The sequence below is a fragment of the Myxine glutinosa genome, chromosome 1 (assembly GCF_964187855.1).
Source record: "Myxine glutinosa chromosome 1, kmMyxGlut1.1, whole genome shotgun sequence".
Classification (NCBI taxonomy): domain Eukaryota; kingdom Metazoa; phylum Chordata; class Myxini; order Myxiniformes; family Myxinidae; genus Myxine; species Myxine glutinosa.
The window spans coordinates 31,799,948-31,820,981 of NC_136261.1; the positions used below are offsets into that span (position 1 = coordinate 31,799,948).

The following is a 21,034-nucleotide window of genomic DNA, read 5'->3' on the forward strand; positions in this document are numbered from 1 at the left end:
CAGCTGGGTTCATGGGATGCAGACATGGACTGTGCCAGAGAAACAGATGGTGCAGTTGTTGTCCAAAGTAACTACTGTAGGAGCTATGCTCCAACGTAAATCGAAAGAATGGACGCGACAAAAAGCTGAAATTCGTCCGAGTTTCTTTATTGTGTCAAATCAACTCGGGTACTCTGAAAAGCCCGTTTATCGGGCAGCAATATATATACACATTATCCCGGAGCGTTTGCCCGGGAAAGGCGAGAGGGGGCGTGCCCGGGCGTCCTGGACGAGGCCTGGCAAGTCGAGAGTGGGCATGCCCGGGCGTGCCCGGGCGTCCCGGACGAGGCCTGGCAAGTCGAGAGCGGGCATGCCCGGGCGTCCTGGGCGAGCCCGGCATGGTGATCGCTCCGCCTCCTCGGTAGGTGCAAGGCGATTGTGTATACCCAGCGGTAGCCGCTACACTACCAACCTATATTAACCAGCCTATATTACCTATATTAACAATGTTAACAATTAACAATTAACCTATATTAACAATTAACAACCTAATTAACAATATAGCAATGCAACCTATATTAACGATAAAGATGGCCGACTGCAGTAGTCACACCGCTAGCTAGTCACAAAACTCTGTGAGGTTAATTGACTGTTGTAATAGTGCTCAATCATGCTATGAATAGGGGAACTTCTATCAGCTGGTTATTCAACAGAGTCCCAGCTCTTTTACAACCCCATTTGAGCCCACCCTAAATACCGAATGGTCTAATTGCAGTAAGAAAGCATTGTGTGCCTATCAAGTTTGACCTACAAGATGGTGGATAAACAAAGGTACGTGACCTAGTTGTGACGTCACTTGAGAAACCTCTACCGGGACAACGTATGCCAAAGTAGCAGATATTTTGACCACCTCCATTTGTTTGGCCCATAGATCCTCCTTTCTTTTATTTTCCTTACTTCTCGGCTGCCTTCTCCAATCCCCTACGCATTTCTGTCCCAACACCTCTACTCACCCTTTATTAGCCCCCGTTGGACACGCAACGGCGTGCATGCGTGCATCCGCAACTATATCTCGGGCATGTATGGATCGATTTTGTTCATACTTGGCACAAAGACAATACATGATGGTATACATATGAAAATCATTTTGTTTCGTGATGCGATCAAAGATGGCCGACTGGCGGCCATTTTAGTTGTAAAAAGAAAACCCAATGATGAACACGTCCTCAACCATTTCTCGGACATGCATTTACCGATGTTGTTCAATCTAGGGACACAGATAATGAAGGATGGCTTACATATGCACCTCATTTTATTTCTGAGATAAGATCCAAGATGGCTGACTGATGGCCATTGTGTTACTTGAATGTATCCCCAACCATTTCTCGGACATGCATTTACCGATTTTGTTCAAACTTGGCACAATGACCGTACATGAGAGTATACATATGCAGATGATATTATTTTGTAATCCGACCAAAGATGGCCGACTGGCGGCCTTTAACTCCGCACAGCAAAATTACAAAACCACGGGGGCTACAAAACCACGGGGAACATTTTATGGCGTTTTCTCCTTGTTTCTCTTAATATATTTTGCCTTTTCTCAAATGTATTTAATCTGTTTACTTCCCTCCCTCCTCCCACCCAAATCCTACACATGTAATGTGAAAATGTAAATGGCCCTTTCTCTCACCAGTCAGAATAAAATGGGCATGCCACCAGGAGCCCACCAGGAATTACATATTTGTTGCAATGATGGGAAAAACAGATCCCAGAACATGACTCCCCAGGGTAGTTTGATGATAACACTCCAAACCTGATATACTGATCCACTTACCTGTGTGCTTTATGCCTCAGAGAGACATGAGATGTACATTACGGTGCACACTTTACAGAGTGTTGGTGCTGTCGCAGCAATTTCTTAGCAAGGGTTATGCTGGGTGGTTATTATACCTATACATACATGCAGGTATATTCATCATTTTTACGGCGGAGCCCAAAGGGAAAAGTGTTTGTCCATCTGTATGTAGGTATGTATGTATGTATGTATGTATGTCCCCTCAAACGTATAGCAATCAGAGCTGAGGATCTGGTCACATGACAGGGTGATGTGATTACGTCTGATGTCATTACGGCGGTATGGCGGCTGGCTCTCCACACTCCAGCATTTTGATTCCAATTTCGTTCAGGCCGAACATATCGTCGAATCATATATCGCAATCGCCATGCTCTACCTTTACGTCTTTCATCCAGTGTGAAATGCAAACAAACCGATTGTTCAAGTGACCATCAAATAACGAAAGTATCGGTGTTACGTCTCTTCCAACAATACGGTATGTATCAGCCTTAGGCTTCATGGCTCACCTTCGGACCGCTTTGGACAAATTAAGCCCAGGTTTCTTAATACAGTCGTGTATCGTTTCAGTAGTATCGTTTTCGTAATAATAATAATAATGTTACGGACCGCGGATAAGATGTTGTTTTGCCGAGCGGATGGCACCGCGGCCGAACAGTTACCCCGACTAACCCGATTCCTGGACGTTGGCCGAAATCGCGCCACAGGTATTCAATTTGGAAACCTCTAAAGCGACCGAATGTAAAGAGGAAGAAGAAGAAGACGTACAGAAGAGTAACAGGATTTATTATTTACACACACTAAGCAAAATTAGCAGTCAAGGTTATATACAGGGAAAATGGAAAAAGCAGGTGACACAGTGCAAATATTAACTTATACAAGCTTAATTAATACCCAGGGACAAGCCACACAGAACAAACTGATGTACACAAAAGGATGGAAAGGCAGGGATGGTTTGGGACGGCAGAGGAGGGTCCAGGCAGATGGTAGGCGTCGAGGTCCGGCTCCAAGCGCGCGCTCCGATCCACGCTTTGGGGTCGAGGCGAAAACCCGGCAAACACAGCCTCGCGTCTCACCGACCGGCGATAGGGCCTAGAGGGTGTCGGCCTATTGCCGCAATACAGGCACCCCCTCACGTCTCTCTCTCTCAGTCTTGCTAGATCACGCCTCTCGTTCGTGCCTTCTCACCGACCTGGTACCTACTTTGTTCAACTCTCATGAACCTTCCAGCAACTCCCTTCACAGAACTGCTCGTGGGGCTCCCTCACTCATCTCTCTCTTGCGCGATCTTCGCATGCATATCTCATCCTCAAGCGCGGGTGTGACCCGCCCTCGTGGGTTTCGGTACCGCCCTCCCCCCGTGCTCTGTGACCTTATATGGCAATGCCACGGGCTTGCCTCCTTATTTGGGCATGGCGCCGAACGGCGCGCCCCTCGTGGCGAGCTACGGGCTTGTTCCCTTATTTGGGCATGGGGCTGAACAGCCCCGCCCCTCGTGGCGCGCCCTGGGCTTGCCTCTTCCCGGCGACCCCGCCCCTCCTGTTCAAACAGAGCACGGAGCACGTATTCACTATTTGCAGCGAAATGAGAGGGCACGCACCCCACGCTTGTGAAGCTGCTTTACCCAGAGAGGGAGTTTGGGCTGGGAAATGTAATTATTGAAGGGGAGCTATTCTTATTTGATTCGGTGCAATGGAGTGTCAATTAATGGCCAACAGAGCCTTAAACTCACATAGAATAAAGAGATAACTACTTGGAAGGGCTTAAGATTGGCTAGGTGTATGCGATGAATTAATTAAGGGGACGACCTTTGACCTTCACAATTATGGAGGTATTTACAACGATCATGACATTTACAAAGGGTGATCTTTACAACAATTACAAATCCACAACAATAATAATAATAATGTAAATATGACCATAACACTTTAATCCAATGTCGTGAATACAAGGTCAATGGATTGAAGCGGTATATGGTTCACGAATCGATGATGAGCGGTGTACGGACTATAACAACCGCAGAAGTAAGGAATTCGCCTCGGTTTTTTGATAGCATGTGATTATCCCAATCCTTGTGGGGTATATAGATTACAGTAGATCTTCCCTCAGTTCTGTAAATAAAACTTAACTCACGGATATCGGGATTCCTCCAAATTTCTTTGTTTAATGTTATAAGCAGCATTAGCGACTGTTTAAAAAGCTAATTGTGTGTTTGTGATTTATAATATTTTACAATCCCGGATACGCCGCTGTTAGACTTTCGGTCTTCTTTTTCTCTCTCTCTTTCTCTCTCTCTCTCTCTTTCTCCCTCTCTCTCTCTTTCTCCCTCATGCTTCTTTGTTTAGGGCAGCCTCTGGGAATCCCTCATTCCTTCACAATCACCAGCCCTCGTGACTAACGCTTTACACAAGGCCAGGTCTACGTCCCCAGCAGCCTTACCTGATGACCAGGGATCACACAGGCTCGGAGTTGGCCGCACACACTCGCTGCCCAACGATAGTTACATGTGTCAGACGGCACGGCCTCCCAGCACTCCCAGCCCTTTGCCTGAGATTGAAACATCTGGGGATAGCAGAACAAACGGTGAGCTGCCATCCAGTCAATCCTTAACGAGGTTTGTGAATGTCATTGTTCCGCCGTTTATGCATGCGTTTTGTACTTTTTTGAGCGGATGCCTCTGCTGGCTTATTCTGCCCCTCATACATATATTTTGTGCACCTTTGTGTGTTGGCGCCCCCTGCTGGCCATTTGCTTTAATGTAGCAGGAAGTGATGCAACAGATGTACACTGATGTGACCGAAAAGGAAGTGATGTAACTGAATGTGACCGAAGAGGAAGCGATGTCTTAGAGCCTTCCATAATGTGTATCTGAGTTAATCCATCACAATCCTCGTTGTTATACCTTCACAATCATTGCCTTGTTACTCCTTATTTATAGACGACATGCTTGTGTGGCTTCATTTGTAAAAACACTTGGAGCATGGAGGTGAGGAGCAGGTGATTCCCTGACTGCCATGTCGTTCATGAATGGAGTTTGGCTGGCTGTCGAATTACATACAGTTAAGTGTAGGGAGGACAGCACAGTCATCATTGTCATCAGCAACATATGTCAAGGCAGTCCTAAAGCTGAACCCTTGCCGCACTCGGTCAGACGGTGTGATGATAGTTTCCGTTTCCTGATTGAAACCGGAACTTTTTATTTGCAAACACCAAGGCCTGTTGTAAAAAAAATTCCATTCCGGTTTGAATTTTAAAAAAAGTGAATAAAAAGATGTGCCAACATAGGAACATACCCATAGGACTTCTGGTGCTACTGCCGACACAACGATTACAAGGGTGACTCATACATTTGTCTATCGCCCTGACATGCAATCATGCAATCATGCAATCATGCAATCATCACCACACTGCAGCCAACCATCAGAATTTCATCAGACTTGATGTTTTTGTTCACCATCAATTATTCGTTGCCTGACACACCACCCCCCTCACAACCCCTCTTGTTATCTCACCTGCTGCCACCTTCATTTTCAACACATGCCTGAAACCAGAAACACTGGATGATATATGTTGACATAATTTTACAAAGACTAATTACCCCGCGCACGAAAATCAAAAAGCGAGGATAGGCGATTGGTTCACTTTGTCTGTCTGTCTGTCTATCTACAGACATCAGTTTGCAATCAAGGAACAACTTAATTTCAATTGAATGTTATATTTTGAACACAAATCGGAAAACGAACCCAGAGTTTATCAGTACTTTGACTGTGAATTCGTCCCAATCGTGCATGTACAGAAAGGGGTGAGATAATTTGATGAAACCGCTTTAATATTTGGCGATATCCGTCCATCATTCAAATATGAAAAAGATGAACATGTCTAACCCACAGTGTTTAATTCCAAAGGGTTCTAAAGGGTTCTAAATGGTAATTCTAAAGGGTAATTATAAAGGATAATTCTAAAGGGTAATTATAAACGGTAATTCTAAAGGGTAATTCTAAAGGATAATTCTAAAGGGTAATTCTAAAGGGTAATTCTAAAGGTTAATTCTAAACGGTAATTCTAAAGGATAATTATAAAGGGTAATTCTAAAGGGTAATTCTAAACTGTAATTCTAAAGTGTAATTATAAAGGCTAATTCTAAAGGAGAATTCTAAAGGGTAATTATAAAGGAGAATTCTAAAGGGTAATTCTAAAGGATAATTATAAAGGGTAATTCTAAAGGGTACTTCTAAAGGGTGATTCTAAAGGGTAATTCTAAACGGTAATTCTAAAGGGTAATTATAAAGGGTAATTCTAAAGGGTAATTTTAAACGGTAATTCTAAAGGATAATTATAAAGGATAATTCTAAAGGGTAACTCTAAAGGGTGATTCTAAAGGGTAATTCTAAATGGTAATTCTAAAGGGTAATTATAAAGGGTAATTCTAAACGGTAATTCGAAACGGTAATTCTAAAGGATAATTACAAAGGGTAATTCCAAAGGGTAATTAAAAAGGGTAATTCTAAAGGATAATTCTAAAGGGTAATTAAAAAGGGTAATTATAAAGGATAATTCTAAAGGGTAATTATAAAGGGCGATTCTAAAGGATAATTATAAAGGGTAATTCTAAAGGGTAATTCTAAAGGATAATTCTAAAGGGTAATTCTAAAGAATGATTCTAAAGGATAATTATTAAGGGTAATTAAAAAGGGTGATTCTAAAGGATAATTCTAAAAGGTAATTATAAAGGGTAATTATAAAGGATAATTCTAAATGGTAATTCTAAAAGGTAATTATAAAGGGTAATTATAAAGGGTAATTCTAAATGGTAATTCTAAAAGGTAATTATAAAGGGTAATTCTAAATGGTAATTCTAAAAGGTAATTCTAAAGGATAATTATAAAGGGTTCCATTCGTTTCTCCACGTTGCCTATTTCATATTAAAAATGCCAAACTAAACCACAAATGTACACCAATTAGAGCTGAGGATCTGGTCACATGACAGTACTAACAACCGTGGAAGAAAGGAATTCAGCTCGGTTTTTTGATAGCATGTTATTAACACAATCCTTGTGGGGTATATAGATTACAGTAGATCTTCCCTCAGTTCTGTAAGTAAAACCGACCTCACGGATGTCGGGATTCCTCCAAATTTCTTTGTTTAATGTTATAAGCAGCGTTAACGACTGTTTAAAAAGCTAATCATATGTGTTTGTGGTTTACAATATTTTACAAGCCCGGCTGCGCTGCTGTTAGACTTTCGGTCTTGTTCATTTGTACTTGAACTAGCAGGTTGCCCGCATCTGCATGGGATTCTAAATGGCGTAAGAATGGAGAAGCAAAAATGCAAATGGCGTCTTCTGTCATCGAGCTGACAAGCTGGCAGCAACAATTCACATTTATTGCCACATCTGATGCAATTAAAGTGCTCTAATGGCAGCGAGGTTCTCCATTTGAAACTTTTTGTTCGTTATCTGCAGCTTTTTGATGTCTCGGGTATGTTATTAAAAAAATGTGTTGGTGTCATAGCCAGTGAGCAATTGCAAATTAATAGTAGGATATGAACTTGTTATAAACTATTAAAACCAATGCAGTCCTGACTTCCCCATCATTTTCTTTCAGAATTGGTGAAATCGCTGCAGACGCAATCAACAGAGCAACCTGCCTGCTTCCTGCGGGTTCCGAGCGTTCCAGCGTGCCAGTTCTCGAGCACTGGCGGCACGCCCGGTACGGGCTCCTCTGTGGATTGCATGCCCCGGATACCTCCTCCAGCTCCGGCTACTCACTGCTCTCCCACACCCCACCGTCCACTGTGCAGACAGGTGCACCATGTTCCACAAGCTAATTGTTCCCTTTCATCCCTGTTCCCAACTTTAGAGGCATCCTATTATTTCCCTTTATATTAGACTCAATTTGAAACAACCCCTTCCCCTTCTTTTCCCTTTGATTGAGATGTGGGGGGCATTTATATATTAATAATGCAGTTTTCGGCCATTTTAGAACCCATCCTGTGCCAAAGACCCACACTGCTCTACCCAATAATTGTGTACCACTTTGTGAGAGAACCTACCTCCACACCCTTCCCCATGAGAGTGTTTATTATTAACATGAAAAAGCGTTTTGCTCACATGATCAAGGATAGTTTGAGTGTTAACGAAACAACAACTAAAGGCCTAAGCGAGCCTGAGAGCCTGCTTACCAACCTGCTTGCCTTAGAAGAGAACATAGCAATAAGTTAAGTATGCCAGAAATGTTGCAGGAGTTCACTCTGCGCAGCAGGCTGAAATACCCCCCCCCCCCCCCCCCCGCTTCTCAAGTGACGCTCCCCAAAGCTGAATCATCCCGCTTTCAGCCCTCCACTCCTCCATGCAGAATGTAACAGATGAACGGCTCCAAACAAATTTACAGGACAAGTTAACAAGTCAAGAACATTACATGGTGTTCAATGAATGGCCCTCAGGCTCTTGAGTACCGCAAGAGGTTTTTAAAACAATTCTTGGAATGAGATATTCTCTTAACAGAGAAAACGGCAACGTTATTGGGTTTTTACAGCATAGCAAAGCTGTCTAGAACAGTGTTTGTCTGTATGTATGTATGTATGTATGTATGTCCCTCACAAACATACACCAATCAGAGCTGAGGATTTGGTCACATGACAGGGATGGTGTGTGTGATGTGATTAAGTCTTTGACGTCAATACGGCATATGACGGCTGACACCACACGCCGCCATGTTGATTTTTATGCCTTTCAGGCCAAACATATCGTCAAACCTGTCATATATCACAATCTGCATGCTCGACGTTTACGTTTTTCATTATACCATCATTTTTTCATTTTTCATGAGACCATCAAATATAGAAAGCATAGATGTTACGGGTCTTCCAACAACACTGTGTATAGGCCTTAGGCTTCATGCCTCACATTCAGGTAGCTTCGGACAAATTAGCCCAGGTTTCTTACAATACAGTTGTATCATTTTCGTAATAATAATAATAACATTAATAATAATAATAATAATAATAATAATAATAATAATCTTACAGCATGTTGGTGTTCAGTTAGCCTTGTGGTTAAGTGTTTGGATGTTTGGCCCACATAATTGGCCAGACGACAAGACAAGTTATCATTGGTTGCGCCACACATACACACACACCAACACACATTCTCATGGAATCAGACCACGATCCTTGGCACAGGATCTTTGACAGTAAACCGCGAGATTGTCGAGGCCTGGTACTCTGATAAAAACTCCATCAACCGACACATCGACTTACACTCCACATACATATCACTACGCAATCAATTACAACGTCAAAAACGGCAGAGTCATTTGAATGCAGGGAAGCCCTGTGATTGGCAAGGACTTGGACCAATCCATCACGTGAACCATCCCCAATGGAACTTAACAGTTAACACCACACTCAACGACTCTGAGGAAGAGAACTAGTTTGTTCATGAAATGTCATGCTGTTAATAAAGAATTTTTAATTAATTTACTGCTCAGTGTGCTATCATTACAATATACTAGGGCATGCCCGTACTATATATATATCTAAAATTATATCCCCCCCCCCTCTATTTACATGAAATGGTTTGGTCCATTCGCAAAGCCAAAGCGAACGGCTTGCGAGTACGGTGACAATCCCCCCCCTCTATTTACATGAAATGGTTTGGTCCAAAGCGAACGGCTTGCGAGTACGGTGACAATCCCCCCCCTCTATTTACATGAAATGGTTTGGTCCAAAGCGAACGGCTTGCGGAGTTTGGTAAAGAAATCGCCATAGCTCGGTAACTACTTCTCCGATTAATTTCAAACCTTGAAAAGGCACATCCTCGGGTCCCCAGCAATATACCTGGCAAGTTTCAAGTATATCGGACCGGTAGTTGTCGAGAAACAGCGGTCACAGACAAACACACAGACATACACACAGACAAACACACACACAGAGATTACTGGAATTATAGAAACTAGGGCATGCCCGTACTATATCTATATCTAAAATTATATCCCCCCCCTCTATTTACATGAAATGGTTTGGTCCAAAGCGAACGGCTTGCGAGTACGGTGACAATCCCCCCCCTCTATTTACATGAAATGGTTTGGTCCAAAGCGAACGGCTTGCGAGTACGGTGACAATCCCCCCCCCCCTCTATTTACATGCAATGGTTTGGTCCAAAGCGAACGGCTTGCGGAGTTTGGTAAAGAAATCGCCATAGCTCGCTAACTACTTGTCCGATTAATATGAAACCTTGAAAAGGCACATCCTCGGGTCCCCAGCAATATACCTGGCAAGTTGCAAGTATATCGGACCGGTAGTTGTCGCGAAACAGCGGTCACAGACAAACATACATACATACATACATACATACAAACATACAAACATACAAACATACAAACATACACACAGAGATTACTGGAATTATAGATAGATATATATATATATATATATTGTTGCAGACGCGGTTTTGATGTTATTTTACCGAGCGGTTGGTATTACCGCATCTGAACAGTTACTCCCCGATTAGAACCCGATTCCACCCGACGTTGACCAGATCGCACCGCAGATATTCAATCGGGAAACCTCTAAAGCGACCGAAAGAGAATGAAAAGAGAAGAAGACAGAGTACGGAGGAAGAACAGATTTATTATACACACACAAGCAATGGATGGAAGAAGCAGTCACACAGCGAATCGTTAACTTACACTATTCATTTTACTTAACCCCAAGACAACGAGTAGGACAGACGACGTTCACACTTACTCGGGGGATATTGCAGGCAGGTAGGGCTTGAGGTGGATTGCTGGAGAGGGAGGAGGGTCGGAGGCAGCAGCTCTCAATTCCTCGCGGTTTTTGGCGGGAAAACCCTCCGTCGCGTATCCGCTGCTGTAGACGTCACGCGCTGGCTCGGCCCACCTGCTCCTCTCCTTCTGGTGGAGCCGTCTCCCTCCTTTCAGCACGTCTCTCCAAAGCTGGTTTCCTTTCCGAGTACCTCTCCTCTTTGGCTTGGAGCGTTTCGCATCTCACCGCTCCTCTTGGTGTCGCCTCTTCGCTCATCTCCCAGGTCATCTGGTCATCTGGTAAAGCAGTCCCTTACAGTCCCTTTTATAACTCGGGGCGGAATCAAGCCGCCGGCTGCGAGGGCACGCCTACCGGGTCGCTCACCGCGGTGCTGATTGGCCATGCGACCCTCTGGCTCACTCCTCCCCTCTATGACGAGGTGGAGACACGCCTTTCTTCTCCGAGATTAGCACATGGGCAATGGCGCCATTGCCCATGTGCTAATCTCGGAGAAGAAAGGCGTGTCTCCACCTCGTCATAGAGGGGAGGAGTGAGCCAGAGGGTCGCATGGCCAATCAGCACCGCGGTGAGCGACCCGGTAGGCGTGCCCTCGCAGCCGGCGGCTGCGGGATTGAACACAACTCGCACCCTTTTGAAAGGAACTTTGGAGAGCGGAGATGTTTGGGGAAATTGCAAGGGCCTACGCTTATTTTGTTTGATACAATGCAAAGTCAATCTAGTGGGAAACACATATTTAGCCTACATGGAATAAGGAAATACACTATTTAAAAAGATATATCGTGACCTGCGTGTAAGTTTCATGGAATTAACTAGGAGGATGGCTGCGACCATTATTTACATTACGAGGGTGTTTACACATAACAAAACCATACTTTTTTACATTCGTTACACTTCCTCCAAAATTGTTACACTTCTTAAAAACCGTTACACTTCTCAAATTCGTTACCCACTTCTCAAAACCGTTACACTGCACCCTCCTTTCTTCAGGTTCGTGCTCGTGCCTACAAAACTTTAAACTTAGTGTAACACGTAGGTGTAATTCCCTTTACAATTAACCTGACCCTGAGTGTGACAATCTTAAAACACAAATAAGTATGTCCCCCTATTGCATTGCACCCTGTCTAACAGACTCAAGCCCACAGCTAACCGAATTACGGAATTATTCTCAAACTATACATTTACGGTGGGGAGCATTATTTACAATGACGTGATTTCTTATTTACAACGCAACCCAGGACCTGTGTTTTTTTTTTGTTTTTTTTAGGGAACAAGAAAAAGAAATTCCTGTTGGGAGGGAGGAGACAGCACGCATTGCATCGATGCACCAGTACCAATACCACCAAAGCACCCAAAAGCACCAAAAGCACCACTCGGTGCGCAGTCACCATGGTTCTTAATAAACACAACAAAACAACTGGTGGTGGTCTTCACTTTCTCTGCTGGGCCGATGTTCTTCCCGACGTCTTCTGGCTTCATGCGGCCTATTTGGACATAATAAAAAGCACAACTTGTGTTCGTTTTTATTTAGGGCCTCAGGGGCCAACTAAGGGTGGTCCACCTGTTTGGCATAGGTGCCACCTTACCGAGGTCCGCAAACAAGATTCCCTGGCCACTATGGCCGGTCTCCCACAGAGGTGCCCTGCCCCAGAACCTGGGGTCCATCAAGTGGTACTTGGCCGCAGAACAGCGGTCCATAAAGTGGTACATCAACGCAATGCATGCTGGTTCTGGGAATCTCGTGCGCACAATGGCCACCTCACGCACGCTCCCCTCGACACCCAATGGCGCACAGGTCCTCAAGTGGGAGACAAAAGGGGGGAAGACAATTGAGCGAGAGGTAAGGTCACAAGGGTACACGTCAATAAGGCAATGCAAGGCGAAATGCGTACGGAGGGCGAAGTGAGAAAGCTCGTCCCTACCGTGCGTCACCCCCCTGTCACCTACACTACCCTTGCCCTTACCCCATATGTACAAAATCTACATATTACCAATTCGTCACTACTGTCACGTCTTCCCCATATTTCCCCGATACCAAATTCGTCTCCACAATCCCTCGACTTCAAAATTTGCCATCACCAAATTCATCATCAATCCTCATAAGGAGGCAGAGATGGAACATCAAAGCACAATGTCACACCCACGTCATGATGCGTCTCACAATCCAAACATTTGCATTAATGAAAAATAATAAAACATGGCATGGTGTGGAGTACCTATCACCTCAGGTGAGTGGATGCAGATGGTGTGAGGAGATCCTTCTTCCTAACTATCCTCTAAATGACTTTAACACTCTTTACACTACCCGGGGTCTCTCCCTGCCAATCCATTGGCCAACTTACACTATGGGTTCTAAAAACCAATTCCCATTGACCAAACTGTGGTGCTTCTCAATTTGGGGTCTCACTCCCCCGATTCATCTCCCGGTGCTCTCGCACAATTTCTGGGCTGCGACGTGTAGCTCTCCCAGCAGGTCTACCCACCTGCACACCTCCACCACTGCAGTTGCCAGCCGAGCTTACCTAGCTCCTCACCCTAACCTAACTAACTGGGGAAGGCCCTCTCCTGGCTCTGTCACCCCTTGGTGCCCTCTGGCAATGGGCTACCCGGGTCCGTCCTCCGGATCCTCGGGCCCCATCCACAACTACCGGCTCCCAGAGCCCACCTGCGGCCTCACCTGGCCGACATCCTCACAGTGGTGGAGTGCCCAAACCAACTACACACTAACAGGCTACACGCCCAGCCATTTCCACAACACGAATGCACCCATCCAAAGACCATTCTTTCACCCGCACCACAGATGCCAATATCCAACCACAATTTACCTATACCCTCTACCTAACACTTCCACTACCCGCCCCGGGTATCCGTGATGGGGGTCCACTCTTCCCCCATTCACACCTTCGCACCATCCACTCCACTCCACAATTTCCACCATACTCACTCCACGACCATCCATTCCAATACTCCATTTATTCCACACTACCATTCTCCATACCGGTTGTTGCACACCTGTGCACTCACACCTGGTGCCACCTGCACCCTCCTTTCTTCCTGGACCATTTGGTCAACACAACACGCATCACCATCACTCACTCATACACTGCTCCACACACCTGTTCAGTTGCACACCTGTGCAATCACACCTGTTCAATCACACCTGTTCAATCTTCAAACACACGGCATCATCTCAGCTAACTACTCCCCTCTGAAACTTGCGCTTCCCAGTCGTCCCTTTAAACTATTGCGCTCCCACGTCATTATAATCCACACTAATCTACCTGCGTCCCCACTACAGGTATCAGTCACTAACTAACCTTAACGTCACCTAATGTCATCTTCGCTAGATCCCTACAATATAACCTATCCCACCCGGGCTAGTTTTCACTGCCATACACCCCATAAACTATAGCGCATTTGCCCCCACTCCGTGAGGGATGGTGGATTTGCCATCCCACCACATCGGGGGTCTCTCCACTATCAATTTTGCTCGTCCAAATTCCAACCAATTCAAAAATTTGCCATTTACTGCCAATTCTACCCACTATTATCAAATTTTGCTTTTTTTTTTTTTTTTTCGTGGCCAAAACACTATCCTCATCACCCGTCTACTTATTAGATCCTCTCGGTGCGCCGTGACATCATTAAACTCGGTTCGTAAAGCCGAGCAATGAATTCGGGTGGTTTGGTCGCCTGCAGGTTGAATCCGTCCGGCTTTCGGTTCAAGGGAGGTGGTTTGGTTGGACCGAGGCTCCACGCACCATCTCGGCGCGGCACCTTGCGGTCCCGGGCCCGATGGCTCAATCTCCCCCGGTTGGAACCCTGTCCCCACGAGGGGGCACCGTTCCGCTTCCTCCCACTCGCCCTTGAACCGGACCGGTCGCCTCGCCCTACAAGGCCCGGACTCGACCGTGCGGGGCGGGGCCAAGCCCGAATCGGCAACGACGCTTCGAAGAGAAGCGACGCAGCATCGATCCGCACCGGGCCTCGCACCCAACAAAGCACCCCTCGCACCGAGTGCTCGCATCGGCTATCCGTCGCCCTAACCGCTAACCCGGTTACCGTCGATGCTTCACCGGCATGCTCACAAGCATACGCTACCCCTTTCACCCTCACAAAACCCGGCGTTCCAACGCCGTCCGTACATTCCACCAACGCTCCCCCTGTTACACACCACACCTCTCGCGCACACTCTTGCGCACACTTTGGTCCACACCTCTCCTCCGTTACGTCCTCCGTAACACTCACCATGGGCGTGCACTCTTCCATCCACCCACTAACGCGCTCGGATGGGCTCTCCCACACTCGCGCCATGACCAACTCAGGTGTGCTTCCTCGCACACGTTCCACCACCACCTTACTCTCCGTGTCACACTCCGTACACCCCGACGTGCATTCTCGCTCGCACTCGGTTTCACACTCGCGCTCCGATGTGCCCTCTCGCACCTGCGCCATCACCAACTCACTATTCGTGTCACACTCCGTACACCCCGACGTGCATTCTCGCTCGCACTCGGTATCACTCCCACACTTTATAACACGCCCACTCGCCGACGCACACTTTTTCCTCACACGCGTGCCATTTCCACTCACACGGGACCCTTCACCAACGCCCGGATGCTTCCTCGATCCCAAGCGCGCGAAAATTGTTTTGTCGCCAAACATCCTTTTACAAAATCTCCCAGCACAATATACAGCACGACTCACCTGGGGGATCCTTTTCTCCACGCGAACCTGCAAACTTCCATTCGGGTTAAGCACAGCATCGTGATGTGAGCAGGGACTTTGTACATTTTCCATTTCTCCCTGCAATTCCCGGGCTACCTCCGTCATCTCTTCTATTTTAATTCTCAGCACTGCTTTTTCTTTATTTACCTCGACGACCGTTGGCTTTAATAAAACACCCTCTACCTCATCGGTCGCCGGCTTTTCCAAACCCCGTGTCGCGATTTCTACCCCCGTCATTGTACCCGTGCTTTCCTCCGCTTCGCTCAACCAGCGCTTTTCGACCCGCTTTGCCTCCTCGTGCACCCCTGGGACCCCTTCGCCCAACTTGCGGTCTCTGTCCCTCTGCTCCCTTTCCTTCCTATCGGCCCTCATTCCGTTTATTGTTGCTTCAATTCGCTCACTCCGAGCATCCATCCGGTTCCCCATTACCCCCATTTGGCCCTCCAATTCGTTGGTTATTGCTTCCATTTTATTACTCAATTTCTCCCCGTTTATTCTCAGCATCTCGGCGAATTGCGCCATGAAGTCCCCCACATCAAAGCCCGCTGCTACGGTCACGGCAAAATTTGGTGCCGCTGTACCCACGTGCGCGAGAGCGCCATTTTGTGCACCTGATACTCCCTCAACCACCTCATTGCTCTCCTCCTCCCTTTCTTCCCCTAAGTCCTGGGTTACCCCTAACCCGTCTATCTCCCCCACCGCCATCCGATCGCCTTGATTGTCCATGGCGCGATCTCAAAATTCGGCTTTTGCTTTATAAAACAAAATAAATTTCGGCAGCTTGTAATTTTGAGCGCGTTAAGCGCGCTTCGGGTCCGATCTCACTCCTCGACACCAATTGTTACTTAATAACACAATTGGTGTTCCAAAATTTGGGCCTAACAAATTTAGTCCCAGGTCCGAATCCAACTCCTGACAACCAATTGTTGCAGACGCGGTTTTGATGTTATTTTACCGAGCGGTTGGTATTACCGCGTCCGAACAGTTACTCCCCGATTAGAACCCGATTCCACCCGACGTTGACCAGATCGCACCGCAGATATTCAATCGGGAAACCTCTAAAGCGACCGAAAGAGAATGAAAAGAGAAGAAGACAGAGTATGGAGGAAGAACAGATTTATTATACACACACAAGCAATGGATGGAAGAAGCAGTCACACAGCGAATCGTTAACTTACACTATTCATTTTACTTAACCCCAAGACAACGAGTAGGACAGACGACGTTCACACTTACTCGGGGGATATTGCAGGCAGGTAGGGCTTGAGGTGGATTGCTGGAGAGGGAGGAGGGTCGGAGGCAGCAGCTCTCAATTCCTCGTGGTTTTTGGCGGGAAAACCCTCCGTCGCGTATCCGCTGCTGTAGACGTCACGCGCTGGCTCGGCACACCTGCTCCTCTCCTTCTGGTGGAGCCGTCTCCCTCCTTTCAGCGCGTCTCTCCAAAGCTGGTTTCCTTTCCGAGTACCTCTCCTCTTTGGCTTGGAGCGTTTCGCATCTCACCGCTCCTCTTGGTGTCGCCTCTTCGCTCATCTCCCAGGTCATCTGGTCATCTGGTAAAGCAGTCCCTTACAGTCCCTTTTATAACTCGGGGCGGAATCAAGCCGCCGGCTGCGAGGGCACGCCTACCGGGTCGCTCACCGCGGTGCTGATTGGCCATGCGACCCTCTGGCTCACTCCTTCCCTCTATGACGAGGTGGAGACACGCCTTTCTTCTCCGAGATTAGCACATGGGCAATGGCGGCTTGCGGGATTGAACACAACTCGCACCCTTTTGAAAGGAACTTTGGAGAGCGGAGATGTTTGGGGAAATTGCAAGGGCCTACGCTTATTTTGTTTGATACAATGCAAAGTCAATCTAGTGGGAAACACATATTTAGCCTACATGGAATAAGGAAATACACTATTTAAAAAGATATATCGTGACCTGCGTGTAAGTTTCATGGAATTAACTAGGAGGACGGCTGCGACCATTATTTACATTACGAGGGTGTTTACACATAACAAAACCATACTTTTTTACATTCGTTACACTTCCTCCAAAATTGTTACACTTCTTAAAAACCGTTACACTTCTCAAATTCGTTACCCACTTCTCAAAACCGTTACAATATATATATATATATATATATATATATATATATATATATATATATATATATATATATATATATATATATATATACACACACACAATATTCGCCTTGGTGATTCTGTGTGTCTGCCTGTGAAACATCTGTCCTGGGGAGTGGCTACACTCGGTCTTGGAGGGGCTTCAAAAACAAATCACCATTTTGTTTCTTTGTATAGCTTTGAGGCCTCTTTTGTTAGGCCTGCGGTGTCTTGCTCTCTCTCAGTTGTATTTCAACTCTAATTCGATATCTCATTTCATTTTTCACAGTGGCTAACATGGTTTTCGACTCGGTTGAAAAAAAACGGGAAGGAAATTCAAGTAAAGTTACCGTTTATAGAACAAAATGTATTTTCGAAGGCCTGTAACATTAAGTCCATTGAGACTCTCTCACAGCTTTATCTCGACTCTAATTCACCATCTGATTTCATTTTTCACAGTCGCTAACATGGTTTTAGACTCGGTTGCAAAAAACAGGAAGGAGATTGGTTGAAAGTTAACGCACAGGCAGGAAATAGCCGCGATCGGCACGGTATATCATACACCGCCCAAATAACACAGACTATAAATATTCGATCAAAGTTAACGTTTATAGAACAAAATGCATTTTAAATGAGAAGGCCTGTATAATGTAAACTAACTATGGAATACAATATTTATTAATAACGTTTGGTTTTAATCTATTTTTACTTTTTAAGCGAAAAGTTTTTTATACATTCAAGTTTAAAAATGAAATCACCCGTGACTGATGTGCATTTTAAGACTGAATCAACATGTCTTCGATCATAAATTACTTTTTGAGGAAACAAAGGTACATTTTGATTACAACTCAACCAAAGGAAACCAGGTAATGCCTATTTAATTCAGAGCGATTATACACCTCCCAAAGAAGATGCGTTTCATTTCTCGAGGAAATAAAATCGTGAAATCATTAATTTTTTGGGGCATTTTCGCATGAGTTTTCAAGGCTGAATCAATCGTGTTCACATCCAGGATTAATAAAGGAACTCCATTTCACATGTGCATGGACATGCATTTCACAGATGTGAAATAAATATATAAACAAAGACGGGAAATAATCTGGTCCGGTAATTACAACTATAATCGCTGCGGAAGTGGCTGCTGCCATTCATCATGATCCCGTGCTGTCATGTGTTGTGTACGTTGTTTTATCAGGTTCTTGGTGCGACTTGCTCTCGACGTCAGAATATGCTCCATATGCGTCATGTGTATCCGGCCTGTCTTTAGCTCAAGGTTAAGTAATGTGGGGCATGTATGTGGGTGGTCATTCCCCCGTGTGTGTATGACCCACTCCCCTGCGTGGGTGACGCACTCCCCCATGTGTGTGTGTGTGTGACACACACCCCCATGTGTGTGACACACACCCCCATGTGTGTGTGTGACGCACTCCCCTATGTGTGTGTGTGACGCACTCCCCATGTGTGTGTGACGCACTCCCCCATGTGTGTGTGTGACGCACTCCCCCATGTGTGTGTTTGACGCACTCCCCCGTGTTTGAGTTTGACGCACTCCCCCGTATTTGTGTGTGACGCACTCCCCCGTGTGTGTGTGTGTGTGTGACACACTCCCCCATGTGTGTGTGACGTACTCCCCCATGTGTGTGTGTGTGTGACGCACTCCCCCATGTGTGTGTGTGATGCACTCCCCTGTGTGTGTGTGTGAGATGCACTCCCCCGTGTGTGTGTGTGTGTGAGACACACTCCCCCATGTGTGTGTGTGACGCACTCCCCCATGTGTGTGTGTGACGCACTCCCCCATGTGTGTGTGTGACCCACTCCCCCATGTGTGTGTGTGACCCACTCCCCTGTGTGTGTGTGTGAGTGACCCACTCCCCCGTGTGTGTGTGTGACCCACTCCCCCGTGTGTCTGTGACCCACTCCCCCCCGTGTGTGTGTGACCCACTTCCCCGTGTGTGTGCATAAGCCACTCCCCCGTGTGCGTGTGTGATGCACTCCCCCGTGTGTATGTGTGTGTGTGTGTGCTGCACTCCCCCGTGTGCGTGTGTGATGCACTCCCCCTGTGTGCGTGTGTGACGCACTCCCCCGTGTGAGTGTGTGACGCACTCCCCGTGTGCGTGTGTGATCCACTCCCCCATGTGCGTGTGTGATCCACTCCCCCGTGTGTGTGAGTGACCCACTTCCCTGTGTGTGTGTGTGACCCACTCCCCCGTGTGTGTGTGTGGGACCTACTCTCCTGTGGGTGATCCACTCCCCGGTGCAGTGTGCATGATGTGGGAGGGATGGGGGTGGGAGGGAGAGGATTTGAGCTTTTGAAGTCACATTTTACATTAGGTGGACTGACACATTTCAAACTGTATTTCCCATGTGCACGCACATGCATTCACATGTTATCAGAAGTAAATACATTGTGTGGATTACATCATTTGTGGATCTGATAAATTGGCAGTAACCATTTTGTAAAACTGAATATGCAGCATCTAAATGAAGATGTCCAAATGTCACACATGTCCATGCCCGTGGGATTCCCACGGGTGACCCCACTGGTATATATGTATGTATGTATGTATGTATGTATGTATGTATGTATGTATATATATATATATATATATATATATATATATATATATATATATATATATATATATTAGGTTAATGCTGTCTGTCTGTCCCACCCTGAAACACAGAAACGCTCCTCGGAGAAAAAAAAATAGGAAGTACAAGTTACTTCAAATTAATCCAAACTTACGGGAAAATTATAATTTTTTATAATCGGACCAAAAATTTAACCTTGGTGTCCGTAAGATGTGATGGCGATGTTTAACCTTGGCGCCACTAGGGTCCGTAAGATGCGAAATGTCCGAAAAGGTGGGTCCACCTTGTGAATCTCAGGTAATCCTTAAAGACTTGGAGCTGCCGTCGAGCAGGAAGTGTAGTGTGTAAAATACACCTTCCCTGCCTCTCTTAAGGTGATCAATCTGCTGTTTATCTTTGTCTCTTGGTCAGGTCTCCTGTGAGACTTCGATATGTGCTCCCATCACTGATGAACTTGATCATATTGAAGTGCTAATCTGTCTTGTTCCTCACATACACCTCTCTGCCCCTATTCACAGGCACAAATCAACATATCGTCATACTCCTTGAGGTCTTTCAAACATCTACACATTGAAGAGATTTTCTTTTGATGGTTTTATACATAGTCGAGGCTCATGGAAGAGCTCAAATTAGTACACTGAACAGTTCAGGACGTAACATGACAAAAGGAACAGCAGAGTTGAAGGCCAAGACAGAGGGATACTTGGACAAACAATGGGTGTGGGGAGGAATGGGGGCAGGAGAGGACGCATGGGGTGGACAAGATGGATACAGAAGGAAACTCTCAGGAGGGAAAACTCAAAAATTTGTTAATAGGAGGGATTGAGGTGGAGTGTGGGGTTAATGAGGGTAGAAAATATGGTTTTGGATTGTGGAAGATTTGAAATGGTGGTGAACTGCCTACTCCCACTGTTCAGAACACTGAACAGAGGACCAGGAACAGAGGACAAATGCAATGACGATCATTCATGGGGCAGTTATGAAGATAT

General features: G+C 45.9%; 1 protein-coding gene across 1 annotated transcript in view; it reads left to right on the top strand.

The window, feature by feature from the left end:
- LOC137419146 (voltage-dependent T-type calcium channel subunit alpha-1G) overlaps positions 1 to 21,034 on the top strand; it is a 640,444-nt gene that overhangs the window by 613,514 nt on the left and 5,896 nt on the right. Inside the window, 3 exon segments of the mRNA XM_078768309.1 lie at positions 4,180 to 4,448; positions 7,439 to 7,543; positions 11,884 to 11,992. Of these exon segments, the coding sequence (XP_078624435.1) occupies positions 4,180 to 4,448; positions 7,439 to 7,543; positions 11,884 to 11,992 (483 nt within the window).